This window comes from Macrobrachium nipponense, chromosome 1 (assembly GCF_015104395.2).
Source record: "Macrobrachium nipponense isolate FS-2020 chromosome 1, ASM1510439v2, whole genome shotgun sequence".
Taxonomy (NCBI): domain Eukaryota; kingdom Metazoa; phylum Arthropoda; class Malacostraca; order Decapoda; family Palaemonidae; genus Macrobrachium; species Macrobrachium nipponense.
This window is the reverse complement of record NC_087200.1, coordinates 32,885,457-32,909,255: the sequence shown is the minus strand read 5'-3', so window position 1 is coordinate 32,909,255 and position 23,799 is coordinate 32,885,457. Positions and strand designations below refer to the sequence as shown.

Here is a 23,799-nt window from a genome sequence, read left to right as displayed (position 1 = left end):
AAGATGATTGTGTGGAGGAGAGAATGTGTGAGTTGGCTGGTCTCCTTCTTTCTCTTGTACCTTTCCTTCTTCCTTCGGGTGGGTTAAGGAATAGACACGTCATTCGCTGAACTGGTCTGATACAGGTGAGTAAGGTAGTCATACTGATAGTGTGGTCGCGTAATACACAAATATCTTACCCTCTATTCGGTAGCATATGCTCCACTCCTTGGCAAGGAGGGGTTGGGAGTAATACAAACCCTGGTGTATTGGTTTGCTATTGGACAGTCAAAGTTTCTCTTTGGTTCCCTATACAATGGTTCTCCCATATTCTCCCATATATCATTGTATGTCACTCAGGTTCTGAGTGGTTAGATATAAATTTATCTAGCTTCTCAACGGGCTTCAGTACCTCTCCAGATATAATTTCTTCGGGAAGCTGGACTGGTGGCTAGGCCCCCAGCCAGTCTGGGATGTCTTGTACCTCCCTCCAAGTATGAGTCTATCCTATTGTTAAGACCAAAGGTTTGTTCGCGTATGAACAAATGACAAATTTTCTAAGACAATTTGTATTTTTCATAGCTACAAACCTGAGGTCTTAACATTATACTGCCCGCCTCTAGCCGCCCCTCTGTTTGTTAAGACATCCTACATTATACTGCCCGCCTCTAGCTGCCCCTCTGTTTGTTAAGACATTCTGAGTTGGGAAAGACTGGTGTAGCTGCATGGTCCTTGACCACTCTTCACCCGAGCTATGCATGCGTTGCCAGATATCACAAGATTCCTTGCTTTCATCTACTCTTTAACTGGATCCAGCTAGGCAATAGAAATTATCCTATTGTTAAGACCTCTGGTTTGTAGCTATGAAAAATACAAATTCTTAGAAAATTTGTCATTTATGAAGTTAGTGAGTTGTGAGGACTTCACATAGGTTCCACAAGGTAGCTTAAAAGGATTACTTTGAGAAGCAGGATGGGTAGAGGTGGAAAAAAGACTACTGGATGAGCTCCTTCATAATTCGTAGTCTTGTTAAAACTCCCTAATAATCTTTGGTTCATGCATTTTGTTGGGCCTAACAAAGATAGGAATTCAGTGGGTCTGTCTCTTACACATGAGTATACATATTGTGAAAACACAACTGCACTGAACGACTGTGCCCTTAGCCTCTCACTATCCCTCACATCTGCTTCCTGTTCCCTTCAGAACTTTTTGGTTAGTACTGATCTAAAAAGTAACTTTTTCATATAAACCCACTATAATTGCTGTCAAGGTATTCTCCTCTTAACTATTATAATCTTTTTTTTACTGTAATTACTCACACTACACAAAAATTACACCTGAGAATCCATGAGACGTGCAGTGTTGCTGGCAGCATATGATTTTCCTTTGGATAGGGAATGAAGTGTTTGGGATTTTGTTGACCAAGGTTAATTATTATAGATGGGTATATAGTATAAAGAAATTGTTTTTCTTAAAGATTATTATGTACATTAAAGAATTTTTGCACAGGGTTTAGCTCTTAAGTTTGTTATTAACATTACAGGTGATAGGTATCTGATACTATTCCTGTCTTTAATTGGTAAATTTTCAGTCTTAAGTCCATTTTCATGAAATTGCAAGGTGTGCACAAGCAATAACTGTAATAATTTTCCTTGTTCTTGACCATACAGTTAATTGCTTCTTAGAGTTAGTGTACTTGCTTTCCATTTTCTACAGGTGATAGGTTTCTGATATTCGGCAGATTTTAACTGGAAAATTTTCAGTCTTAAATCCCTTTCCATGTTTTAAAATGCAAGTGCGTGAAAATACAGTAGCTAATTATTTTCTCTAATGCTTCAACAGACAGTTAATTGCTTCTTAGAATTAGTTAACTTTTTTATTTTTCAGTATAACCTTCAGAATCACCATAGTTCTCCTAGCACTCCAAATGGTTCTCCCAAGTCTCCCCCGCTCTCAACAAGTGGAACCATTGGGAGTAGTGTTATGAGTCATATGGGTGGAATGCAAGGATCCACATCATCCCGGTCTGCTCCACCCACTCCTTCTCATACTGCTCAAGTCTCCACACTCGATTCATTGTCATCACTTCATGTAGATGGTTTACAGTCAGCTGTTTCATCAGGTACAGTTGCACAGCATTTACGTTATTTTATATTTTTAGAATTTCTTCCAAGTTCATAAGCATTTCCTCAACATTATTGACAATTTTAGTGGAAATTTCTTTTGAGTGACTCAGTTTATAACAGTTAAATATTTTGCACAAGAATGGTGATTGTTAGTCAAGAATAATATAAAGTTAAGACTAGTCATACCTGGTATTCATAAAAAAAAATCCCGAAACTCCTGAGCATTTTCTTCTACATTATGAAGAAAAATGGAATGAAGAACAAAATGTTATTCTAAGACAGCTACAGAAAACTTTTTTTTTTTTGCATTTATTGCCAATTTATAGATAAAATCTGACTGAGGAATGTTATCAATATTGGCAGTCAATCAGTACCAAACATTGTTAGGTTTTAATCTCATTCTCATACACTGCTTGAATTAACGTTTTGAAACTGAAGAAAATGATTTAAGATTTGATGGGCAAATGAGGAACACTTCAGATTTCATTGACAGGTTGGTGTTGTTTAGTACTAGTTATTTTAAACTTTCAGTGTGCAAATATTCAGTCAAGTAATAATATTCCATGTTTATTTCAGTTTTCTCCAGTGCAGCATCAAGTTGTACTCCTGATAATTCCCCTGATGATGATGATAGTTTAGCATCACGGAGCCTCAGAAACGACCTTCTCGTTGCAGCAGATTCTGTCACAAATGCTATGTCTAGTCTTGTCCGGGAACTGAATTCAGGTCAGTGTGTAAAAATGAGGTACATGTTTTGTTTGTGTTTAAATTTAGTTTTGGTTACTTAAAGAAAATAAACTTTCACATGAATGTGTGATGTAAGCTACATCATATTTAATTTTCATTATTTTCGTCGCAGGTTGCATAATGTGGTTTTTGCATAGTTCATGTATGTACTACGTATATACTTAAGTCTTTTTTTTTTTTTTTGACAGGGAAGCACCTTACCTCATTAGTTTTACCCGTCATGATGTTTAGATATTTTTTTTTATGAAAATATGATACCAAATACTGTAACAGCAGTTTGGGTTTCAGATGTGTGAAATTATGTATCTCAGCTATTACCAAAGAAACATTCATCGGAATTGCATCACTTCATAAATTAAATGTTTATGATGGAAATATAAGAACCATTGAACTGTTTATGCACACACTTAAGATGATGGGCCTATAATCTTTTACTATTATGATCCAAAAAAGCAATTTTGACAGAGGAAAAATCTATTTCTGGGCAATGACCTGTGTCGCCCAGTGAAATGATTCCTTTAGCACTCATTTCTAAGGTAAAAGTATTGCTACAAATACCAGAGAAAAAACTAAAATGGTAGTGCCAGAGTATACTGGCTCGCTCACCTTTATTTAAAGGTGTCGGTATGGTATCTGGGGTGAGTGGAAACCACTACCAGAGGTCCCTTGCCATTTAGTCTCTTTCTTCCTCAATATCCCTTGTCTACAGAGGAGCCGATCTAAGGCCCTGCTACCCGCTACCACTACAACTAACGCCTTTGTTTTCATTCCTGTAGATAGCACCCAAGCTTGGGCCAAATAGGGTGTGGAAGCAAAAAAGTGGGGTGGGATTTCACCGGCGACACAGGTCATTGCCCAGAAATAGATTTTTCCTCCGTCAAAATCCCTTTTCTGGGCTCAACCTGTGTCGCTCCGTGAAATAGTGCCAGAGAGTTGGCCCCACCAGCTTGGAAAGATGGTGCAGATAACCAACAAATATAGGTAAATTAAAACTCAATTAGGGTGTGGAAGCAAAAAAGTGGGGTGGGATTTCACTGGGCGACACAGGTCATTGCCCAGAAATAGATTTTTCCTCCGTCAAAATCCCTTTCCTGGGCTCAGCCTGTGTCGCTCTGTGAAATAGTGCCAGAGAAAATGGCCCCACCAGCTTGGAAAGATAGTGCAGATAACTAATCAATATTAGGTAAATTAAAACTCTATTAGAATTGAATACTACAATCTAGGTAATTAATTCTACAATAAACAATAAAGATATCAAACAAATGGAAGTGCCATCCAAGGTAAAGTACAAAACCCAGTAACGACCGAGCTACGGCAAGAATGCTAGCGAGGCAGGTAGGAGAGAGAGAGATGTAAGAGAGATATAGGCTACATAACAACTTATTACTGTTTTACGCAGTGTCAGAGGAAACTGTGTTTCCGGCTGCCACTGCTGTGAATTTAAGGGCCTCTAATGACTTCAAATAGTGGTGTTAAATACTGTCGGAGATTTCCAACCTGTGTACTTCTTGAGATCGTCAAAATTCATATGTTGAAAATAATTAATTGAGGTGGCTACTGCCCTAACATCATGTGCCCGTGGAAAAGATTCCTGGTTAGCTTGCTTTATAAAGCACAAAATTTGTTGCCTAATTCCTTTTAGGGAAATAGTACCACCTTTTTCCATAATGAACAAAGGACCTGAAGATATCAAGGCAGTTCTGCTTAAATATGCTCTTAGGGAATTAACTGGACATAAAGACGGGTCCTGGGGAAGTGGGACAATCTTCCATGGAGCCCATCTATCTTGTGGGTCCTCATTCTTAACTAGAGATTGACGATCTGGTGAGAGTAGTAATTCTCCTGAAGGGAGAAACTCGATATGATCTGGTTCCCTAGATAGGGCCGACAGTTCAGAAATTCTGGCTCCTGAGGCTAAACTTATTAGGAATAACGTTTTCCTTAGGAGGGTTATATAATCACATGAGTCCTTATTAGTGTCAGAAGCCAATTTAAGGACGTCATTTAAAAACCATGAGACCGTCCTGGGTCACTCAGTTGGTCTAAGCCTAGCACAAGCCCTTGGAATGGATGAAAAGTACGAATCTGTTAGATCTATATTGAATCCAAATTGGAAGATCTTCTTGAGTGCCGATTTGGTAGTAGTAATTGTACTTGCTACTAAACCTTTTTCGAACAAGGTTCTGAAAAAGGTTATGGCCAGATTTGTGCATTTGAGTCCTTTAAAAATATAGCCAGTTTCTTAACTGCTGAGTCATATTGACGCAAGGTCGATTCCCGTTTGTCAGATTCTAAGAACCGGATGTTCTGAGGATCGATGTTGGCATCTTTCTGAGCCGCAAACTTCATGAAGTCCATAAAGTTAGGGCTTTCTGAATTCCTGAGGAAGCGGACACAGTCCGCGTTTGTACCAACTGCGTCAGTTTGGGATTGGGAATCCGTTGAGGCCGGAGTCCTAATCCAGTAGTAGAGGAAACCATTTGCTCTTGGCCAATTGGTGGCTACTAGTGCAATGTGACCCTTGAACGTCCTGAGCTTGTTCAGGACTTTCAGGAGTAGATTCACTGGAGGAAAGAGGTAAATTCTTTTCCATACATTCCAATCTATAGCCATAGCGTCCGTGGCGTAAGCCAGAGGGTACAGGTCGGGGCTACATAACAAGGAAGCCTGTGGTTCGACTCCGTGGCAAAGAGATCCACCTGGAGCCCTGGTACCTGTTGACAGATCCATCTGAATGACCACTTGTCCAACGTCCACTCCGACTCTAGCGGGACGGATCGTGACAGGGCATCCGCCACCACGTTCCTCACTCCCGCTAGGTGAGTGGCTGATAGGTGCCATTTGTTCCTGTCTGCTAAGGCAAATATGGCTATCATGACATGGTTCACGTGGCTTGATTTGGAGCCACCCCTGTTTATGCAGTGGACTACCACTGCACTGTCAAATACCAACTTGATATGAGACTTCTTGGCTGGTCGTAACCTTTTCAGGGTAAGAAACACTGCCATAGCTTCCAGTACATTGATATGTAGCTGGCGGAATGGTAGGGACCAGGTTCCCTGTAACTTTTTGTACTGTGAGTAACCGCCCCAGCCGCTTAGTGAGGTGTCTGTGTGGACCACTAGGGCCGGCGGAGGGAATTGCAAGGGTATTGTCTTTGACAGATTCTTGATTTCCGTCCAAGGGCGGAGCCTCTTGAGTAAGATCGCCGGAATGGGAGTCATCTTGTCTTGGGATCTTTGGTTTGCTTTCGAGCGCCAAACCCAGTTTATATCCTTTAGTTTGGCTTTCAGTAGAACGTCCGTCAATGATGCAAATTGGAGTGAACCTAGGATTCTTTCCTGGTTCCTCCGGGACGTCTGTTTGTTTTTGAGAAATTGTCTTGTGGCCTTGGCTATTTCTCTTCTCTTTAACGACGGTATTGATAGAGTATGAGAGTTCAAGTCCCATTGGATTCCTAGCCACTGGAAACGTGACTCTGGCGTTAGCCGGGACTTGGTTCTGTTTATCTGGAACCCTAAATGTTCCAGAAACTGAATTACCTTGACCATCACCTTGTGACATTCTTCGACACTTGTGGCCCATACGAGCCAATCGTCCAGATAGGCTACTAACATTATTCCCTGAGTTCTTAACTCCTGGACTACTGTTTCCTCCAACTTTGTAAATATTCTAGGCGCTATGTTGAGCCCGAATGGCATTACTCTGAAGGAGTAAGCCTTCTTTCCTAGTCTGAAGCCTAGGAATGGGCGAAAGTGTCTTGCTATTGGGACATGTTGGTAGGCATCTGTAAGATCTATAGAGGTGTTGACGGCCCCACGGGGAAGTAAGGTCCGCACCTGCGAAACGGTCAGCATTCGAAACTTGTCACAGTGAATGAATGCGTTCAGATGGGACAAGTCTAGGATTATTCTTAGTTTGTTTGAGTCTTTCTTTGGCACGCTGAACAAGCGCCCTTGAAACTTTAAGTTTCTGACTCTTGATACTACCCTCTTTTGAAGAAGTTCTTGGGTATACTCTACCAATTCCGCTGTTGATTTTTGGTAAAAGGTGTTGGATGGAGGAGGACCTTGAAGCCAACTCCACCCCAGACCTTTGGTCACAATGCTCTGTGCCCAGTTGCTGAACCCCCACTGGTGTCGGTAGAGGTACAGCCTCCCTCCTACATGGGGATTCTCACTGGTTTGCCGATGGGCGGCCACCCCGTGCTCCCCAAAAGCCTTTGCCCCGGTTGGTTGCAATTCCAGCGCCCCGGTGACGGGAGGGACCCCTAGCTCGGTTGCCTCTGGCGAACCTATTGAACGCTTGAAACGATTGTGATTCAAACGTCGCGTTATAGGCCGGAGAGATAGCAAAGGAGGTCGAAGCCTGAGACTGTTGTGTCAGCTGGATTAGAAGCACAAACTGCTGTTGCGGCTGTGCTTTGGACGTCGACGGTTGTGGTACCTGGGATACCGGAACCGCCTGCATCAGAGTCTGTTGGGGAGCCTGGAAGGGCTGGAACTTCCTAGGTCTCTTCTTGGCTTTGGGATTCGATCCGGTGGACTCGGGTTTCCGTTTGGACACGAGTCCCCACCGAATTTTCAGGCTCTGATTGACCCTTGACGCTTCACATAGGACTTCATTCACAGCGGAAGCGGGGAAGAGGTCCATGCCCCATATGGATGAGGCGATCAACTTGTTAGGTTCGTGGCGGATTGTGGCTTCCGCCAGAACATGCTTCCTACAATTACGCCGAGCTATGATGAAATCATACTAGTCACATTGCATTGTATGCAGTAGTGACTTGGCCATGATTTTAAATAACGTCTCTTGTCCGTAGATAAGAGACGCCATCTCAGTCATAGTCAGCGAACTGAGGGACCTGCTGAGCCTCATCCTAGCATCGTATTCGGCTTGTATCAGACCTTCTGATAGCCTAGGCAACCTCTCGCTGAACAGCGTGTTATCGCAGTCTGGCTTGAGCTTGCCCACCGAAAAGGTGGCAGGTGCGTCCATATAGTACTCAGCTGATCTGGGGAGCAGAAGGGAAGTCGGATCCGTCTCCCGGAGCTGGGGCATAGGCTCATCTTTCATAGCTGCCTGGAATGTTGCCTCCGTCACCTTGGAAGTGAATGGCAACGGGGTGTCCTCGTTTACTGTGAAGATCGTAAACGGGCTCTTGAATGCAGTGAGTCTTGTATTCGTGCATTCCCATTCTTCCAGGTTCCGGAGCCAAGCTTGTTGGGCTTGGTCCCGGGGTAGGATTACTGTTTCCTTAGGGACTTTATCCTCCCTCCTCATGGCAGCATCCGTTAGACGAACATAGCCTATGAAAGGGGGCCGGAGTCCCTCAGGATAGTACTCGAAGTCTTCTAGCCTTCGAGTTCCGCAACCCTCAATAGTCAGCATACCCTCTGAAAGCGGAGTGTGTGCTGCTACCCTCCATGGGTTGTTTGCCTTAAATGGAGGAAGATTGGACCAGTCCGGCATCGACAATGCTTGAGTTGCTTGGCCGGACTGTGCCTGTCCTGCTGCCATATTGTCTCGGAGACCCGCTACCAGGTTCTCCTGGGCTACCATCCTCTCCGACAAGGATTGGATGGATTGGCCCGACGCTTCCAGCATGGTAGACAGCTGGGCAAACATTTCTTGGAACTTGGACTGGACCAAGTCCCCAACCATGCTGCCCATCTGCTAGCCGAGAGTGCATCAAGGTCAAAGGAGGGAGGCTGAGCCTTCTCCTCAGGAACCTTGGTCCTTGACCCCTTTGGTGGGGGAGTGACCTTTGCCTTGTCTGCCCCGGGATTATGAGCCGGTGGCTTGGTGACTAGGCTGGTTCCTGACCTCTTTGGCAGGGACTTTTGCTTAGACTTAAGGTCCGTTTTACTTTTAACTTTAGGGCCCATCGATGAAGACTTCGGTCTGACCGACTGAGGTCTATCGGCGAATCCTTGGAAAGAAGTGGAAGTGGAAGGGGATGAAGTTAAAGATGGACTCAAGGACAACCCTTGAGCCCCTACAAAACCTGCCTCGCTACCACTCTTACCATTGCCCATGTCGTCAACAGCCATGGGCTCGCGGTCGAAGTCGAGGGCTGTCACGTTCCCCACGACTTCCTCTGCAATGCCTTCCTCCGTCGGGAGTGCGACTGCTTCCTGGATCTTGGTGATCAGAGGAGCAGCCACCTTGTGGTCCACCACAGATCCTTTCTTCGCCCCTGGGAAGATGAGGGCGGCCATGTCCTGGGACAGGATGTAGGGTTGTCCCTACGTCCAAATCCGCCAACCCATGCCTTCAGGGTGGACAAGGCAGCGTCCCGGACCGCTTGTACTCCCTGTAAGAGGGGTTATTATTAATACTTAACACTAGAGATGGACTTAACCTAGTACAATAGTGTATATTACAGCTTATTGATTCTCATTGTATCATTATGTATAGTCCGGAGTGTCACATACCTCGTAGGTGACTTCATTCACCAAGTCATTGCAAATGACGCAGTTCTCGTGGTGCCAGACCACGGAGTCTTCCAGGCGAACTGCGCAGCCGGCATGTGCCCGGCAGACCACGTGCCCACAGGGTTCCTGGAGAAGGGCGTTACAACCCTCATCCAGGCAACAGGTAACCTGTGAGTCAATGATACATGAGTATCATCATCAACCTTCCGAAACAGGTCCGTGGTTGTGTGCGGTATGCTATTGCTGCCCGGAGTAACTCCGGCGTCAGCATATATACTGCACGATAACATGCCACCCTGTTACTACCTGCTCCGGCGCCCCGTTTATACCTGTAGGAACATCCCAGGCAGGCAATAGGGATTTAGCTATGACTCCACAGGAGTTCCGGCGACGCCGGAGCTATAAAATCTGACCGATTTAAGTGGATTCAAGCCGTCCCCATTGTGCCGGGTGAGGGAAATAGCTAAAAATTCAGGTACCGGGTTGAGGAGCGAGAAGTAACAGGGTGGGACAGTTAAATGCATGGCGGAGTTGATAACTCCACCGGCGTATATAACTGGATATTGTAAGGTAATAACTTACATAACAGAATGTGTATGCTATATTATGTGTAATAAAACATGCATGCAATAATGGAATCCCACAGAAAGGCTGGAGCCTTTTCACATATCTAAATATGCCTAGCTATCCCAATGTCAGATCCGGCTTCCGCCGGAGCCCTGAGTCCGCCGGAGCGGGGTGGGAAAGGGTGGGCTCAATAGATAGTGAGAGGGATACGCAACCTAGTGGATCGGGGTGTATCCCGCTCCCCCGAGCCTGGTGGCCAACCATGGCTCAGCTGAGCAGGGCTCTCCCCAACTCCACTAGCGGTGCGGCAGAGTACGGCAGGCCTGCCCACCGAGTGTACCCCCCAACTATCCCCCTCCCCCTATGGTTGACTTGGATCGGCTACCTGAGGTAGAGTGAGCGAGTCGTCACTCCACCGAGGTGGGTGAGCAAGGGAGGGGGGGGGGAGACTGAGAGGGGTTGGTAGCAGGGTGGCTCGTACGCGATCAACTGGAGAGACACTCAGCCGGGTGAACATTCACGCGGTGTGAAAGGCCAGTCGATCAAAAGAAGGCCTATAGGCCAACTAGAAGCCGTCTACAAGAATAGCAACGCATAACATAAATATCCTGTCCTAACACGGGGGAAAGAGAGAGAAATAAATATGGAGCGAGAGAGAAAGAAAATGTCCTTTGAGAAGCTAGGCTAATCGCAAATCCAACGATTTGGGTATGTCAGCCTAGTAACTCAGAGCGGCTTAGCCTAGATGCCGTAACGAATTATTCGAGGGGCAAGGCGGCCAGGGTGGCTCAAGGACGATAAGGGTTACATAGGGACCAGGGTCCTTCCGTATATAAGACAAGAGTCTTAAAAAGATCCTATCCTACAGTGTAACCAATAGTTGATATGACAACCTCAAAACTGCGTAGGCTACGACCCGAAAGCATGCGGTTCGGAAGTAGGCTATCCCCCGTGAACGGACTAATAAATTAAAAACTTCAATAACAAATGCATCTTATAATAAAATTAATTGGGGTACTGCTCAGTAATGCAATCGAGCCCAATTAGTGTGGGAGACCAATTGGTGCAAGAAAGCAGTGAATCATCACACGGCTGGCGAGCCATGAAATGGCAGCGTGGGAATGACAACGTTCGCGCTGCCGCTCTCACATATAACCTATTATAACTTGGCTTATCTTGCCAAATGCCATCTCAAAATGATCTCAAACATTAATTGCAGTACTTAACTTGGATGCAGAAGCTTGATGTTCTATGATGATGAAAAGGGAAAAAATTCCGAGCGAAAACACAGCACAAGGAAAGAACGCATGCAGTGTAAACAGTGCTATCGAAAGGAATGAAAGGAATGTAGTGGTAGCGGGTAGCGGGGCCTTAGATCGGCTCCTCTGTAGACGGGGGATATTGAGGAAGGAAGAGACTAAATGGCAAGGGACCTCTGATAGTGGTTTCCACTCGCCCCAGATACCATACCGACACCTTTAAATAAAGGTGAGTGAGCCAGTATACTCTGGCACTATCATTTTAGCTTTTCTCTGGTATTTGTAGCAATACTTTTACCTTAGAAATGAGTGCTAAAGGAATCATTTCACGGAGCGACACAGGCTGAGCCCAGAAATTAATTTTTTTTTAACAAAATTTAATGTTTGCTATGCCTTATATTTAGTGTAACTTAAATGTATTTGCTGGTAATTTTGTTTGTCAGTATTCTTGTGGTGTTGTCTTTTACTCTTGAGATGTGAGAAAGGGAATATATTTATATATATATATGTATTGTGATTTTCACTATCATTTTACATCATACGCTACACTATTTCTGTGACTGAATTTTCTTGAAATTCTAAGACTTTATGTTTATCAGCTTATAGTGAATGCTTGTTATTCTGACCATCTATAATCTATATTTCTGCCTAATTTGGCTAGAATTTGATTAGCAGAGGATTTTTACAGATTATTACCATACAAAAATTTTGGGGAGTGAAGGATAAGTTTGTTTTAATGAAACCTGTAAAACATAAGAAACACTAATATGATTTTAAAAATAAAATAAAATTTTTAACAATATTTTTTATACACACCTGCTAATAGCCAGGCAGTAGACAGCCGTTCTACACATGCAAAGGCACTTCAACAGCCTGTTTCCTCAATTCTTGGGTAGTTTGGTTAATTACCTGTGATAAATCAATGGGTTAGGACACAATTGTAAACTACTATTAGCTTTGGAAGTCTTGATATTATACTCAGGGCTAGGTTCTTATGGCCTTGTCCTCAAAAGACCATTGACTGTGTTAGAATTTGTGTCATGCCTTCTGTTCCCTATGATTTTGACAGGGCACATCTGTGAAAGGTTTCATGGAGATACTAGCATGTAGTTGCTTTATGATGTCAGTTTTCAGGATGTTAATTTTAAAATATCTGGATGCATTACACCAAACATTAATCATCCTATTATGTACTGTATAAAAGTCATTGTGTATCCATATATATGCCACATATTATTTTGTGGGTAATACAACAAAATTAGGGCTCTAGGGCTTCTGCTTCATGTTGACTGCTTGCATTTAGTTTTCCTCATGTTTTATTCATCTTTGTAAACTTAATTTTCATGCTAGGATAGTTATTTTAGTGTAAATTTAAAGATGATTCTGTTTCATTTATGTATTGCTATGTGTCTAAAAAGCAGAAAAAATGAAAAATTAAAAACAAGGCTTTAATGTTAAAAAAAAAAAAAACGGTTTTGACTTGGGAAAATCTTATTTTTGGCAGTTGCTATTGAGTCCTCAATGGTGTTACCCCTCCATGTGTGCCAGGACCCCATGGTCACTAGACTAATATCAAAGAAATATCTTTTAGCCTGGTCTTGTAGCCAGGTATTGTGTTGTAATGATAAACACTATGACACGTAATAGAGTATAACGGACTCAAAGAGAAGAGGACATTTCCTCTCAACTTAAGTGAAGCTGTACCTAGTTTTCTTACGTCAAAAACTGCAGAATAAGTGACTACTGCACATGTGTGTTGGCCATCTTGTTTTATGATTGAGCCGGTAAAATAACCAAGAACCATTACTCTCTTTTGGTCAACACAGGATGAACCTTTACCTAAATCCCATGTCTTTTTGTCAGGGAAGTTGGAGGGTTTTGAGAACTGCAGCGACTACCAAAAATAAGTTTTTCCTCCGTTAAAACTTTTTTTTAATAGTGCAGATGCTGTTTCATCCACAAAGGAGCATTACAAAGAAATTGACAGGTGACGAAAAGCTTAATTTCTCAAAATTTTAATCCCAACAATCTCAAAAAAAAAACAAAATAATTTCTGGTCCGAGGTCAAGCCACAAGTTTTGGTAACAAGAATCTAAGCAAGAACTTATGTTTTTAGTGTGAAGTTCTGTAGTGACTTACCTAAGTATGCCGGGGATGGTTGTGGTCTTGTCGCACTTCCCCAGTGATAGTCAGCATACCCACCCATTAGGAAGACCCCTGGTTTTCCGCTGTAGAGCTTATGGGGTCATGTCTAACCATACCACCTACTGATACATAGTGTAGTTAAATTTGTTCACGCTCAAGGTAGTAGTGTTCTAAGAATACTATCTCTGATACCACCCTATACATTCGGAGACCTTTTTGAAAGAGACACTTCTGAAGAAGGCCAACAATGTACTACCTACTTCCCTAATATTATCCGACCTAGGAAAGGAGTGTGGGTTTGCCTTTTTAATGATGGGCATTAAAATTATTCTTAGTCCTTGTAGAGAGAGTTATTTATTTGTGCTAGGGTGTAGAAAAACCAGACCTTCTGGAATGTTTGCTGTGTCCTCTAGGCAAACCTTAGGTGCTTGAACTGGGCATAATGTTTTGTCTGCTAAATTGAGTTTTCTTATAGGAATAGATTTCCTTCTTAAAGAATCCTCCTTGGCCGGGAATGATGGACCAGGGGACAATAATAATTGATTATCCGCAGTTTGTGTGACATATCGTCCCAGTCTGAGAGAGCCCAATTCACTAATATGGGCTCCTGATGCTAATGCAATCAGGGAGATTGTCTTTTGTAGCATGTGAGTTGCAGTTGTATTGGGTCCGCTGAATTGAGGGGTACATAAAAGTCTGTGTACCTTGTTCAGGGACCAAGTAATTAGAATTCTTTCAGGAGTAGGTCTTTAGAGTAAAAGACTGCAGAAGGGAAAGGGAAGTGACAACTTCTATGGTGGAATCAATACCGAATCCATAAAGCATGGGTTCTGTTAATGCTGCCTTATCTGTCATGATTGTTGTAACTGCAAGATGTTTGTCTTCAAAAAGGTATACAAGAAAATTTAAAAGTTTTTCCATAGAAATCTCAACTGGGTGCTCAGTATCGATATAACCTAACTGTATCTTCCATATGGACTGGTATTGCCAGATAGATGATGTCCATAATTTTTTAACTAAGTACCTAGCAATGTTGGTTGAGTAGTTTCCATGATAGATATTTAAAAAATCCACACATGAAGGTCTTGGCTGAGAAAGGAGGATTCATAGATGATTTTCCCTCCTACTTTCTGGGATAGCACAGTGGACGATAGTGGAACTGATCTTCTTTTTGCCTGTTGTTAAAGTACAGAGTAGGAACCAATGTCTTTTTGGCCAATTTGGGGCTATTAGGTAAGCTGTTCCTTTGAAGGTTAGGATTTTGTTCAAAACCTTCGAAATTTGGGACAATGGAGGAAAAATATATACCTATCATCTTCCACTTGTTCCATTCTTGTAGGAAGCATCTCTTTCTGTTGCTTGACTGCCCAAATTCAGGGTCACATATACTGGGAGTTTGTGATTCTCTTATGTGGCAAACAGGTCCACTTTCAGTTGTGGAAGCAAGTTGGCTCTTGTTTGAAAAGGGTGGTTGTCCAGTGTCCACTGTTGAGGTTGTCGTTTTCCTTTAAAAAGTCTGCTATTACATTGAGAGGACTCTGTGAGATGGTGCCTTTTCTTTACTTATGCTATCCAGAGGATGGCTAACATTACCATATTGAGGTGAGGTAAGCGTGACCCCAATTTCTTGCAGTCGTGTTGTCTAGAACCAACAGAATGTGTGTCTCTTCTGGGGTTTGAGCTTTTTGAGAGACAAAAAGACAGCCATTGGCTCCAGGAAATTGATATAACAATTCTTCAGGGTAGCTGACCATGTCCCTGCCACCTGACGATCCTCCCAACGTCATCACCAACCTGTCAACAAGACATCTGTGTGTATTGTCCCTCTTACGTATGGAGGAGTCAGGGTGACCACTGTCACTAGATATTCCTTCCAGGTCCAAGGCCGAAGTATCTCCCCAACTTTCTGATTCTTTTAGTGAGATTTGTTGCATCTTTTCTTTACATGTGACAGCCAAATTTGTTCACATTGGATCTGTTACTGATGCAAACTGCAGCAGACCCATTTTATGTTCTACTTGCCATCTGGAAACACTAGGCTGTGTTAGAAACCTTTTGAGGTTTTTCCTTATTCTCTATTGAGTTTTGATGGGGAGAGACAATAGGCCATGAATAGCATCCTAACACAGTCTCAGCTACTGAAAATGTGTGCTGGGCATGAGGCAGGATTTTTTCCAATTTATTATAAAACCTTTTGATTGGGGTCTTTTGACCACTGTTCTTAGGTTTTCCAAACACTCTTTTCTTGTGGACCCCCAGATTAACCAGTCATCTTGTAAGCTATTGGTTGTATTCCTTCCTTTCTGAGTTCAACAACTACCGTTACTAATTTTGTAAAGTCTCTTGACTTTGCACCTGTATGTATTTTTCCTATCCGGAACCCTAGGAAGGGGCGGAAGGGTGCGGCAATAGGTACATGCCAGTATGCATCTTTCAGATCTATAGAAACTGTCAAGGTTCCTTTTGGAATGATTGGACGTACTTTGGCAACGGTAGTCATCCAAAACTTTTGACAAATAATGTACATGTTCAATGTTTATAGGTCATGGATCACTATTCATTCGGAGGAATCCTTTAGGGGAACACTGATGAGACATGCTTGGTGGCGAATATATGTATGCTTCTCTATGGCTCCCATTAACAGGAAATTATCTCAATCTTATGCAATTCAAGTTGTGCGAATTCACAATAGCACGAACCTAACTAATTATCATATGTGAGTATTTCACAGACATGGGAACACGAACGCAACATTTTCGAATCCTGGTGAAACCCTGCAAAGGTGTTTGTTCATTTTTTATGTAATTTATAAATTTTCAAGCTTTTGTGTGTAAATTAATTAAATAACATTAAAAAAATAATAATTTTTCTCTCTCTCTCACTGAGGTGAGAGAATTTTTATGGTACGTACATGTAGTATGTACTATGTTTATCAATATTTTCAAATAATAATAATAATAATAATAATAATAATAAAATAATAATAATAATAATAATAATAATAATATAACCGTAATTACAAAAGTTGTGATAGTATTTCTAAGAAAAAACCTTTCCATTTCACTTTTAAGTAAGAACAAATCTTCTCTACCTATCACTCTCCTACTGAGATGAGAGAATTTTTATGGTACGTCTACCATATATTTATTAATATTTTCAAATAATGATAATAATAATTACAGTAATAATAATACTAATAAAGGGATTTTGACGAAGGAAAAATCTATTTCTGGGTGATTGGCTCGTGTCGCCCTATGAAACCCACCCTGTTTTTTCCTTACCCACCCTGCAGGATAAGATGAATATTTATAAAGGATGGCCGCTAGGGGCGCTGCTCTCCGCTTGGCGTCTGTAGTAGTAGTAGTAGTAGCGGACGCATCACCCTTTAGTATCAGCTCTCTCAGGTGGGGGATTTTGTGATGGAAGGTCTAAATGGTAGATGTCTCGTGGTAGTGATCTCACTCGCCCCTATTACCATACCGACACTTCTTTTATAGAGTGAGCGAGTCAGTTTCACTGACATTTTTCTTGATTTTATTTTTTCTCTGGTAATATTTAGGTTTAATTTACCTAGAAATAATGAACTTAAGGATATTTCATAGGGCGACACGAGCCAATCACCCAGAAATAGATTTTTCCTTCGTCAAAATCCCTTTTCTGGGCTCAGCTCGTGTCGGCCTATGAAATAGTACCAGAGAAACAGACAAGATGGAAAAAGGTCAAAATGAAACAAAATGTAAAAAGATTGGTATATAATATAAGTGAATCAAAAAGTAATTACACCATAATAACATAAAGTACTTAAATTTAGCTTATACTAGATAATGATAGTACAGAATAGTGTAATGGTAACCATAACAGTATACAAAGATTCACTAAAATTAATAATTATTTACAAAATATACAAACTCATTGTGTTCTACCCTAGCATAAAAATAAGGGTAGAAACACTGAAGCACATTTATATGCATACAGTGTGGGTGCCCCTAGCAAAAAAATAAGGGGCAGTCCACCAATAAGATTCTAGCGGCTAAGGCTAGAGTATCACGAAGAGCATAGCAATAGGGTGAGGCATGTTAGACGAGGTAGGTAGAAAGGAGACCTGGATCTTATAAAACAACTACTGTGCAGAATCAGGGGAACTATGTTTCCCGCTGCTACTGCTGAAAATTTTAATGATTCCAAGGACTTCAGGTAATGACGTTTAAAGACTGTCGGTGATTTCCATCCAGTATACTTTTTAAGATCCTCAAAGTTCATATGCTGGAAATAGTTAATAGAGGTAGCTACTCCTCTGATATCATGTGCTTTTGGAAATGATTCAGGGTTGGCTTGCTTAATGAAGTAAAGGATCTGTTGTCTGATTCCTTTAACTGACAAAGTTCCACCCTTTTCTCTCATAAAGAGAGGACCTGAGGATCTAGAGGATGTACGAGATAGAAAGGCTCTTAAAGTTAATACTGGGCAAAGGGAAGGATCTTGCGGAAGTGGGATGACTTTCCAAGGGGCCCATCTTGCAAGAGGATCCTCATTCTTAGCTAAAAAGCTGCGATCCGGAGAAAGTAGAACTTCCCCTGAGGAGAGAAATTCTATGTGACCCGCATCTCTGGATAGAGCCGACAGTTCTGAAATTCTGGCTCCTGAAGCCAGACTTAATAAAAATAACGTCTTTCTAAGTAGCATTATGAATGTGCAAGACGAGTTGTCAGTATCTGAGGCTAGTTTGAGGACATCATTTAAGAACCATGAAACTGAAGTAGGCCTTTGAGAAGGTCTAAGTCTAGCACAGGCTTTGGGAATAGACGTAAAGTAAGATTCTGTTAAGTCTATTTGGAAACCCAACTGAAAGATTTTCTTCAAAGCCGATTTATTAGTAGTTATGGTGCTAGCTGCTAAACCTTTTTCAAACAAAGATCTGAAAAAGGATATAGCTAAATTAACTGTCATGGTTGTAGTGTTTGTTTCTTTCAGGAAGGATGCTAAATTTTTGACAGCTGAGTCATATTGTCTAATAGTTGACTCTCTCTTATCTGATTCCAGAAAAAGGATGTTTTGTGGGTCAATGTTAGCATCTTTTTTAGCCGCAAACTTCATGAAGTCCATAAGTTAGGGTCTGAAGAATTCCTGAGAAGCGAACACAGTCCTCATTTGTACTAGTTGCGACAGCTTGGGGTTGGGAATCCGTTGAGGTCGGAGACCCAACTCCAGAAGCAGAGGATACCAGTTGCTCTTTGGCCAGTCTGGAGCAATCAGGGCTACTAGTCCTTTGAAAGTCCTCAGCTTGGCCAGAACTTTCAAAAGAAGATTCACTGGAGGAAATACATAGATTTTCTTCCATTGATTCCAGTCCAACGACAGGGCGTCCGTGGCATAAGCCAGAGGGTCCAGGTTGGGGGCCACATAGCAAGGGAGCTTGTGGTTCGCTTGTGAGGCGAAAAGATCTACTTGGAGACCTGGAACTCTCTGGCATATCCACTGGAATGACCTGTCGTCTAGTGACCATTCTGACTCCAGAGGGACTGACCGGGACAGTGCGTCCGCTATAACATTTCTTACCCCTGCCAAGTGGGTGGCAGATAGATGCCATTTTTGCTTGTTTGCTAGAGCAAAGATGGCTATCATGACATGATTCACGTGTTTGGATTTGGACCCTCCTCTGTTGATGCAATGTACTACTACTGCACTGTCCAAAACTAGTCTTAGATGAGACTTCTTTGGTGGGAGGAGTCTCTTCAGGGTAAGAAATACCGCCATTGCTTCCAACACATTTATGTGGAGCTGGCGGAACTGAACTGACCAAGTCCCCTGAACTTGCTTGAATTGAGAATATCCCCCCCCAACCGGACAGGGAGGCATCCGTGTGAATGGTTAACACCGGAAGGGGATATTGAAGGGGTACTAACTTGGCAAGGTTCTTTACTTTTGTCCATGGACGGAGCTGGTTGCGAAGGATCTGTGGGATCACTGACAACTTGTCTCGAGACTTGGCGTTTGCTCTTGACCGCCAAACTCGATTTATATCTTTCAGTCTTGCTTTCAGAAGGATGTCTGTCACTGAGGCAAACTGAAGGGAACCTAGGATTCTTTCCTGGTTTCTCCTCGAAGCTTGTTTGCATTTGAGAAATTGCCTCACAGACTTGGCTATTTCTTTCCTTTTGACCACCGGAATTGACAGATTGTGGGAGGATAAATCCCATTGGATTCCTAGCCACTGAAAACGAGACTCTGGAGTGAGTCTGGATTTTGTTTTGTTTATCTGGAACCCCAGATGTTCCAGAAATTGCACTACCTTCTTTGTGGCTTTGAGGCATTCCTCGACAGTTGGTGCCCAGATCAGCCAATCGTCGAGGTACGCTACTACCATTATCCCTTGAGTTCTCAATTGTTGGATTACTATTTCTGCTATTTTTGTGAATACCCTGGGGGCTACATTCAGTCCGAAGGGCATCACTTTGAAGGAGAACGTCTGATTTCCTAGTTTGAAGCCTAGGAATGGACGGAAGTGTCTCGCTATAGGGATATGATAGTATGCGTCTGTAAGATCGATAGAGCTGGTGACGGCCCCACGGGGAAGTAAGGTCCGCACCTGCGAGATGGTCAGCATTTTGAACTTGTCGCAACGAATGAAAGAGTTTAGCTTTGACAAGTCTAAGATTACCCTTCTTTTTGTTGAGCCTTTCTTTGGCACGCTGAACAAGCGACCTTGAAATTTTAGATGTTTTACTCTCGCAATAGCTCCTTTCTGAAGGAGTTCCTCCGCATAATCTGTCAACTTCTTTGATGGCATTTGATAGAATGACTTGTTTGGTGGAGGATCTTTGATCCAACTCCAACCCAATCCTTTGGACACGATGCTCTGTGCCCATTTGCTGAACCCCCACCTGTGACGGAAGAGGAACAGCCTCCCTCCTACCTGGGGAGCCTCACTGTTGTTGAGCGGGTTGACCTCCGCGTCCTCCTCTGAAGTGCTTACCTCTTGCAGCTCTTCCTGTACCTCGTTGGCGAAAGTGACCTCTCGCCCTGCTTCCCCTAGAAAACCTGTTAAAGGTTGGGTAGGCCTGGCTCTCATACATTGAGTTGAAAGCTGGCGAGACGGTGTAAGAGGTTGAGGGCTGGTTCTGAGGAGACAACAGGAGAATAGGTTGTGTCTGCTTAGACGTCGAGGGCTGCCCTTGTTGTGTAACCGGGACAGCTTGGACGAAGTGCTGTTGTTGCTGCTGTTTTTGATATGGTTGGAACCTCCTATCAGTCTTCTTCAGTTTCTTACCAGCAGCAGGAGCGTTCTCTTGCTTCCTTTTGTAAGAGATGCCCCATCTGGCTCTAAGGCTCTGGTTAAGCCTAGCTGCCTCGTGATGCACCTCATTCACAGAGGCTTCTGGAAAGAGGTCCGCACCCCACATGCTGGAAGCTAGAAGTCTATTAGGTTCATGCCTAATAGTTGCCTCTTGCAATACGTGCTTTCGACAATTCCTTCTAGCTGTAAAGAAGTCGAAGGCATCAGCTTGAACTGACTGGAGCTGAGACTTAGCCAGTATCTTAAAAAGGGGTTCGGTGGCATAAGAAAGGGCAGCCATCTCCGTGATGATAAGGGAGTTAAGAGATCTCCCAAATCTCGTACGGGCGTCGAATTCTGCCTGAATAAGGCTATCAGGCAGCCTAGGGAGCTTTTCGCCAAACTGGTCCATCGCACAGTCTGGTTTCAACTTCCCTACTGAGAAAGTGGCAGGCAAGTTCTCCCACAGTTCTCCGAAGGCAGGAAAGAGCGGAGATGTTGGTTCCGCCTCCCTCAGTTGTGGAACGGGTTCATCCTTAAGGACGGCTTGGAGAGTCGTTTCCACCATCTTAGTTGCAAACGGAAGAGAAGCCTCCTCCTCCGTCGCAAAGATAGTGAAAGGGCTCTTGAATGCCTGGAGTTTGGTATTCGTACAATCCCAATCCTCCAGGCAGTGAACCCATTCCCTCTGGGCATGATCCCTACTGTAAAGGACAGTCTCCCTAGAGATTTTATCCTCTCTATTGAGAGCTGTTTCCGTCAGTCTGGCGTACCCTATGAAAGGCCGAGTCAGTCCGGGAGGGTAGAACTCGAAGTCCTCAATCCTTCGAGTCCCACACTCCGGAATGGAGATCATGCCATCCTTGAAGGGGGCATAAGCTGCCACCCTCCAAGGATTATTCATAGAGAAAGCTGGCAGGGATTCATATGGAGGTAGCTGGACTAGACCAGTACCTGCCACCGGCAAGTTCGCTTGTGGGGCCTGAGTGAGGCCAGCGAAGCGGTCATCATGTTCTCTAACACGGTTAGAGAGGTCTTGGATTGACTGACCAGACTGATTAATGGTACTGGAGAGTTGAGCAAACATTTGCTCAAATCTCGTACCGAGAGAGCCGACCATCTCTCCCACTTGTTGCAAAACTCCTGCTGAGAAGGTGGTGGGATCAAAAGCACTAGGTCCCGCCACCCCAACAGGAGTTACCGGAGTGGATCCGGTGGATGCCGGAGAAGGTACTGGCTCGGCGGGAGCGCGGGCCTTCTCCTTAGAAGCATGGCTTCTTGAGCTCCTCGAGTGAGAAGAGCTAGGCTTAGCCTTCACCGCGTTGGCGTAGGATGTCGTAGACTTCCTTGCCGAAGAAGACGACGACTTCTTAGAAGTCGTCTTCTGGAGGGTCTTCTGTACTCTCTGTCCCTTTACTTTCGGGGGTACAGAGAGAGCGGGTGAACGCGAAGGGATCTCAGATCCCGTGAAGCCTTGAAAAGAGGCAGAAGAAGGGACGGGAAGAAGATCCAGGAGCGCTCAAAGGTAGCCCTTGAGCGCCCGAAACACCTACCTCGACCAACAGGTCCTCTACACCTACTGCCATTGGCTCAAGATTAAGGTCCAGGTTTGCAACGTCCGGAACCGGCTCCTGTGTCGAGACGGACCCAAACGCCTGCTGCACCTCCTGCTGGATTGAAGCTATGAGTGGGGCTGCTGAGATGGTATCAACATAACTCGTCGCCTTGCCTCCGGGGAAGATCTGAATGGCCAACTTCTTGTCTAGCATGTAAGGCTGGCCCTTGGCGGCGTTCTTGCCGAAGCCGCCCACCCAAGCTTTCAGGGTTGCAAGGGCGACTTCTTTCACGGCGGCAGCCTGAAAGAGAAGGTGATATGAAGCTTCTAACGGCGGAGATGCAGCTTAAAGTAGCTTAAAACTAAAGGTAAACTATTGATCATAAGAAATTTGCCCAGGAATCAACTTACCTCACCCAAAAGCTGGTTCACGAGGTCATAGCAGATGGTGCAAGCCTCCGGGTGCCAGACAATCATCCCGTTGTGGTTAGTGGCACACAGGGTGTGGGTCCTGCATTCCTCATGGGCACAGGGGTCGTACAGCACAGCGTTGCAGCCTGGAACCTGGCAGTTGGTAGCCTGTAAGTGGAGGGATACATGAGTATCATGGTACACACTTACAGCCTAACAAAGACTCCGCTGCATGCTGGAGTATGAAAGTTAGAAAACTAGTGCTCCGCCGCAATACGTGTGGTTAAATAGGCGGTTGGTTGGGGTCTACAGCGTACGCCGGAGACAATAAAAAAGAGACAACCAGGAGTGGTGGGGAGCCCATGAAACCACAACGGAGAACGACGGAGACAGTACGTAAAACTATAAATAAACAAACAATCACCGTATCAGTAGGGTATGTATCCTTATAGAATAAAAACATGATTCTTTCCGACTACTAGAGGAGTGCCCGGGTAAGAAGCAAGCTCTCCTCCGGTAGCGGAAAACAGGATATACTAGGCAAGCTATATAGACCACTGGTAAATCCCACCCCGCCCGCTGGCGGAGCCAGAAACGACCTATAACCGAAGGGGTCCCCGGCTTCAGCGGGGGCTCCGTCCGTTATGGTAGGGGAAGGGTAGGGAATGAGGGAGAATGAGGGAATCCCGGCGTGAACGCGGCGGGCGAGCGAGAGAGAGGGGGCGGCCAACCCCCCCTTCCAACTACTACCCGTCGGGTAACCCGGTACCCGAGACAAGTGGTCATCCCAGCCCCCAGCAGGTATGGGGCTCCTCTGGCTCCCTCAGAGGGGGAGGGAGGGAGGCTACAATGGTTGTCATGACAACCGAGGAGACCCGACCAGACCCCTCCCTACCACGTGGAAGGGAGGGAAGGGGGAGGGTAAGGTGCCTAATGGGACACGTGATCGAAGGTGGCCCAGGACGCGATAGCAACACAACCACAGAGAGGCCACGTGAACCCCACTGTACCAACACATGGTACAAGGCACCTAGGCCAGCCTAACACCCTAAATAACACTGACAAATAATAAATACATCATAAAAGAATAGAAGGGACACTTGAGTAAAAGAGAAAGAAGCCCAGGAGGAGGTGAACTGATCCGAAGAGCAGTCGACTACTCGGAGCCAGCAGTAGCCGATGAAGAGCAAGAGCTGGGATGCTGGGCGAGAGAACACAGTATAGCCCTAAATATCAAATAATAAAAGAAAAGGTAGAAGGTATGGGCTGTGTACCCTAAATCTAAAATACGATGTAATAA

The 23,799-nt window shown here is 44.0% G+C and overlaps 1 protein-coding gene across 11 annotated transcripts in view; it reads left to right on the top strand.

The window, feature by feature from the left end:
• Positions 1–23,799, top strand: part of LOC135219219 (dystrobrevin beta-like) — a 487,262-nt gene that overhangs the window by 377,687 nt on the left and 85,776 nt on the right. For all 11 annotated transcript variants that reach the window (XR_010315395.1, XM_064255798.1, XM_064255797.1 and 8 more), the window contains 2 exons: positions 1,867–2,101; positions 2,682–2,831. Coding sequence is in view for 10 of the 11 variants with exons in the window: in XM_064255798.1 (XP_064111868.1) it covers positions 1,867–2,101; positions 2,682–2,831 (385 nt within the window). In the remaining variant the exon portion in view is untranslated. The remainder of the gene's footprint in view (positions 1–1,866; positions 2,102–2,681; positions 2,832–23,799) is intronic.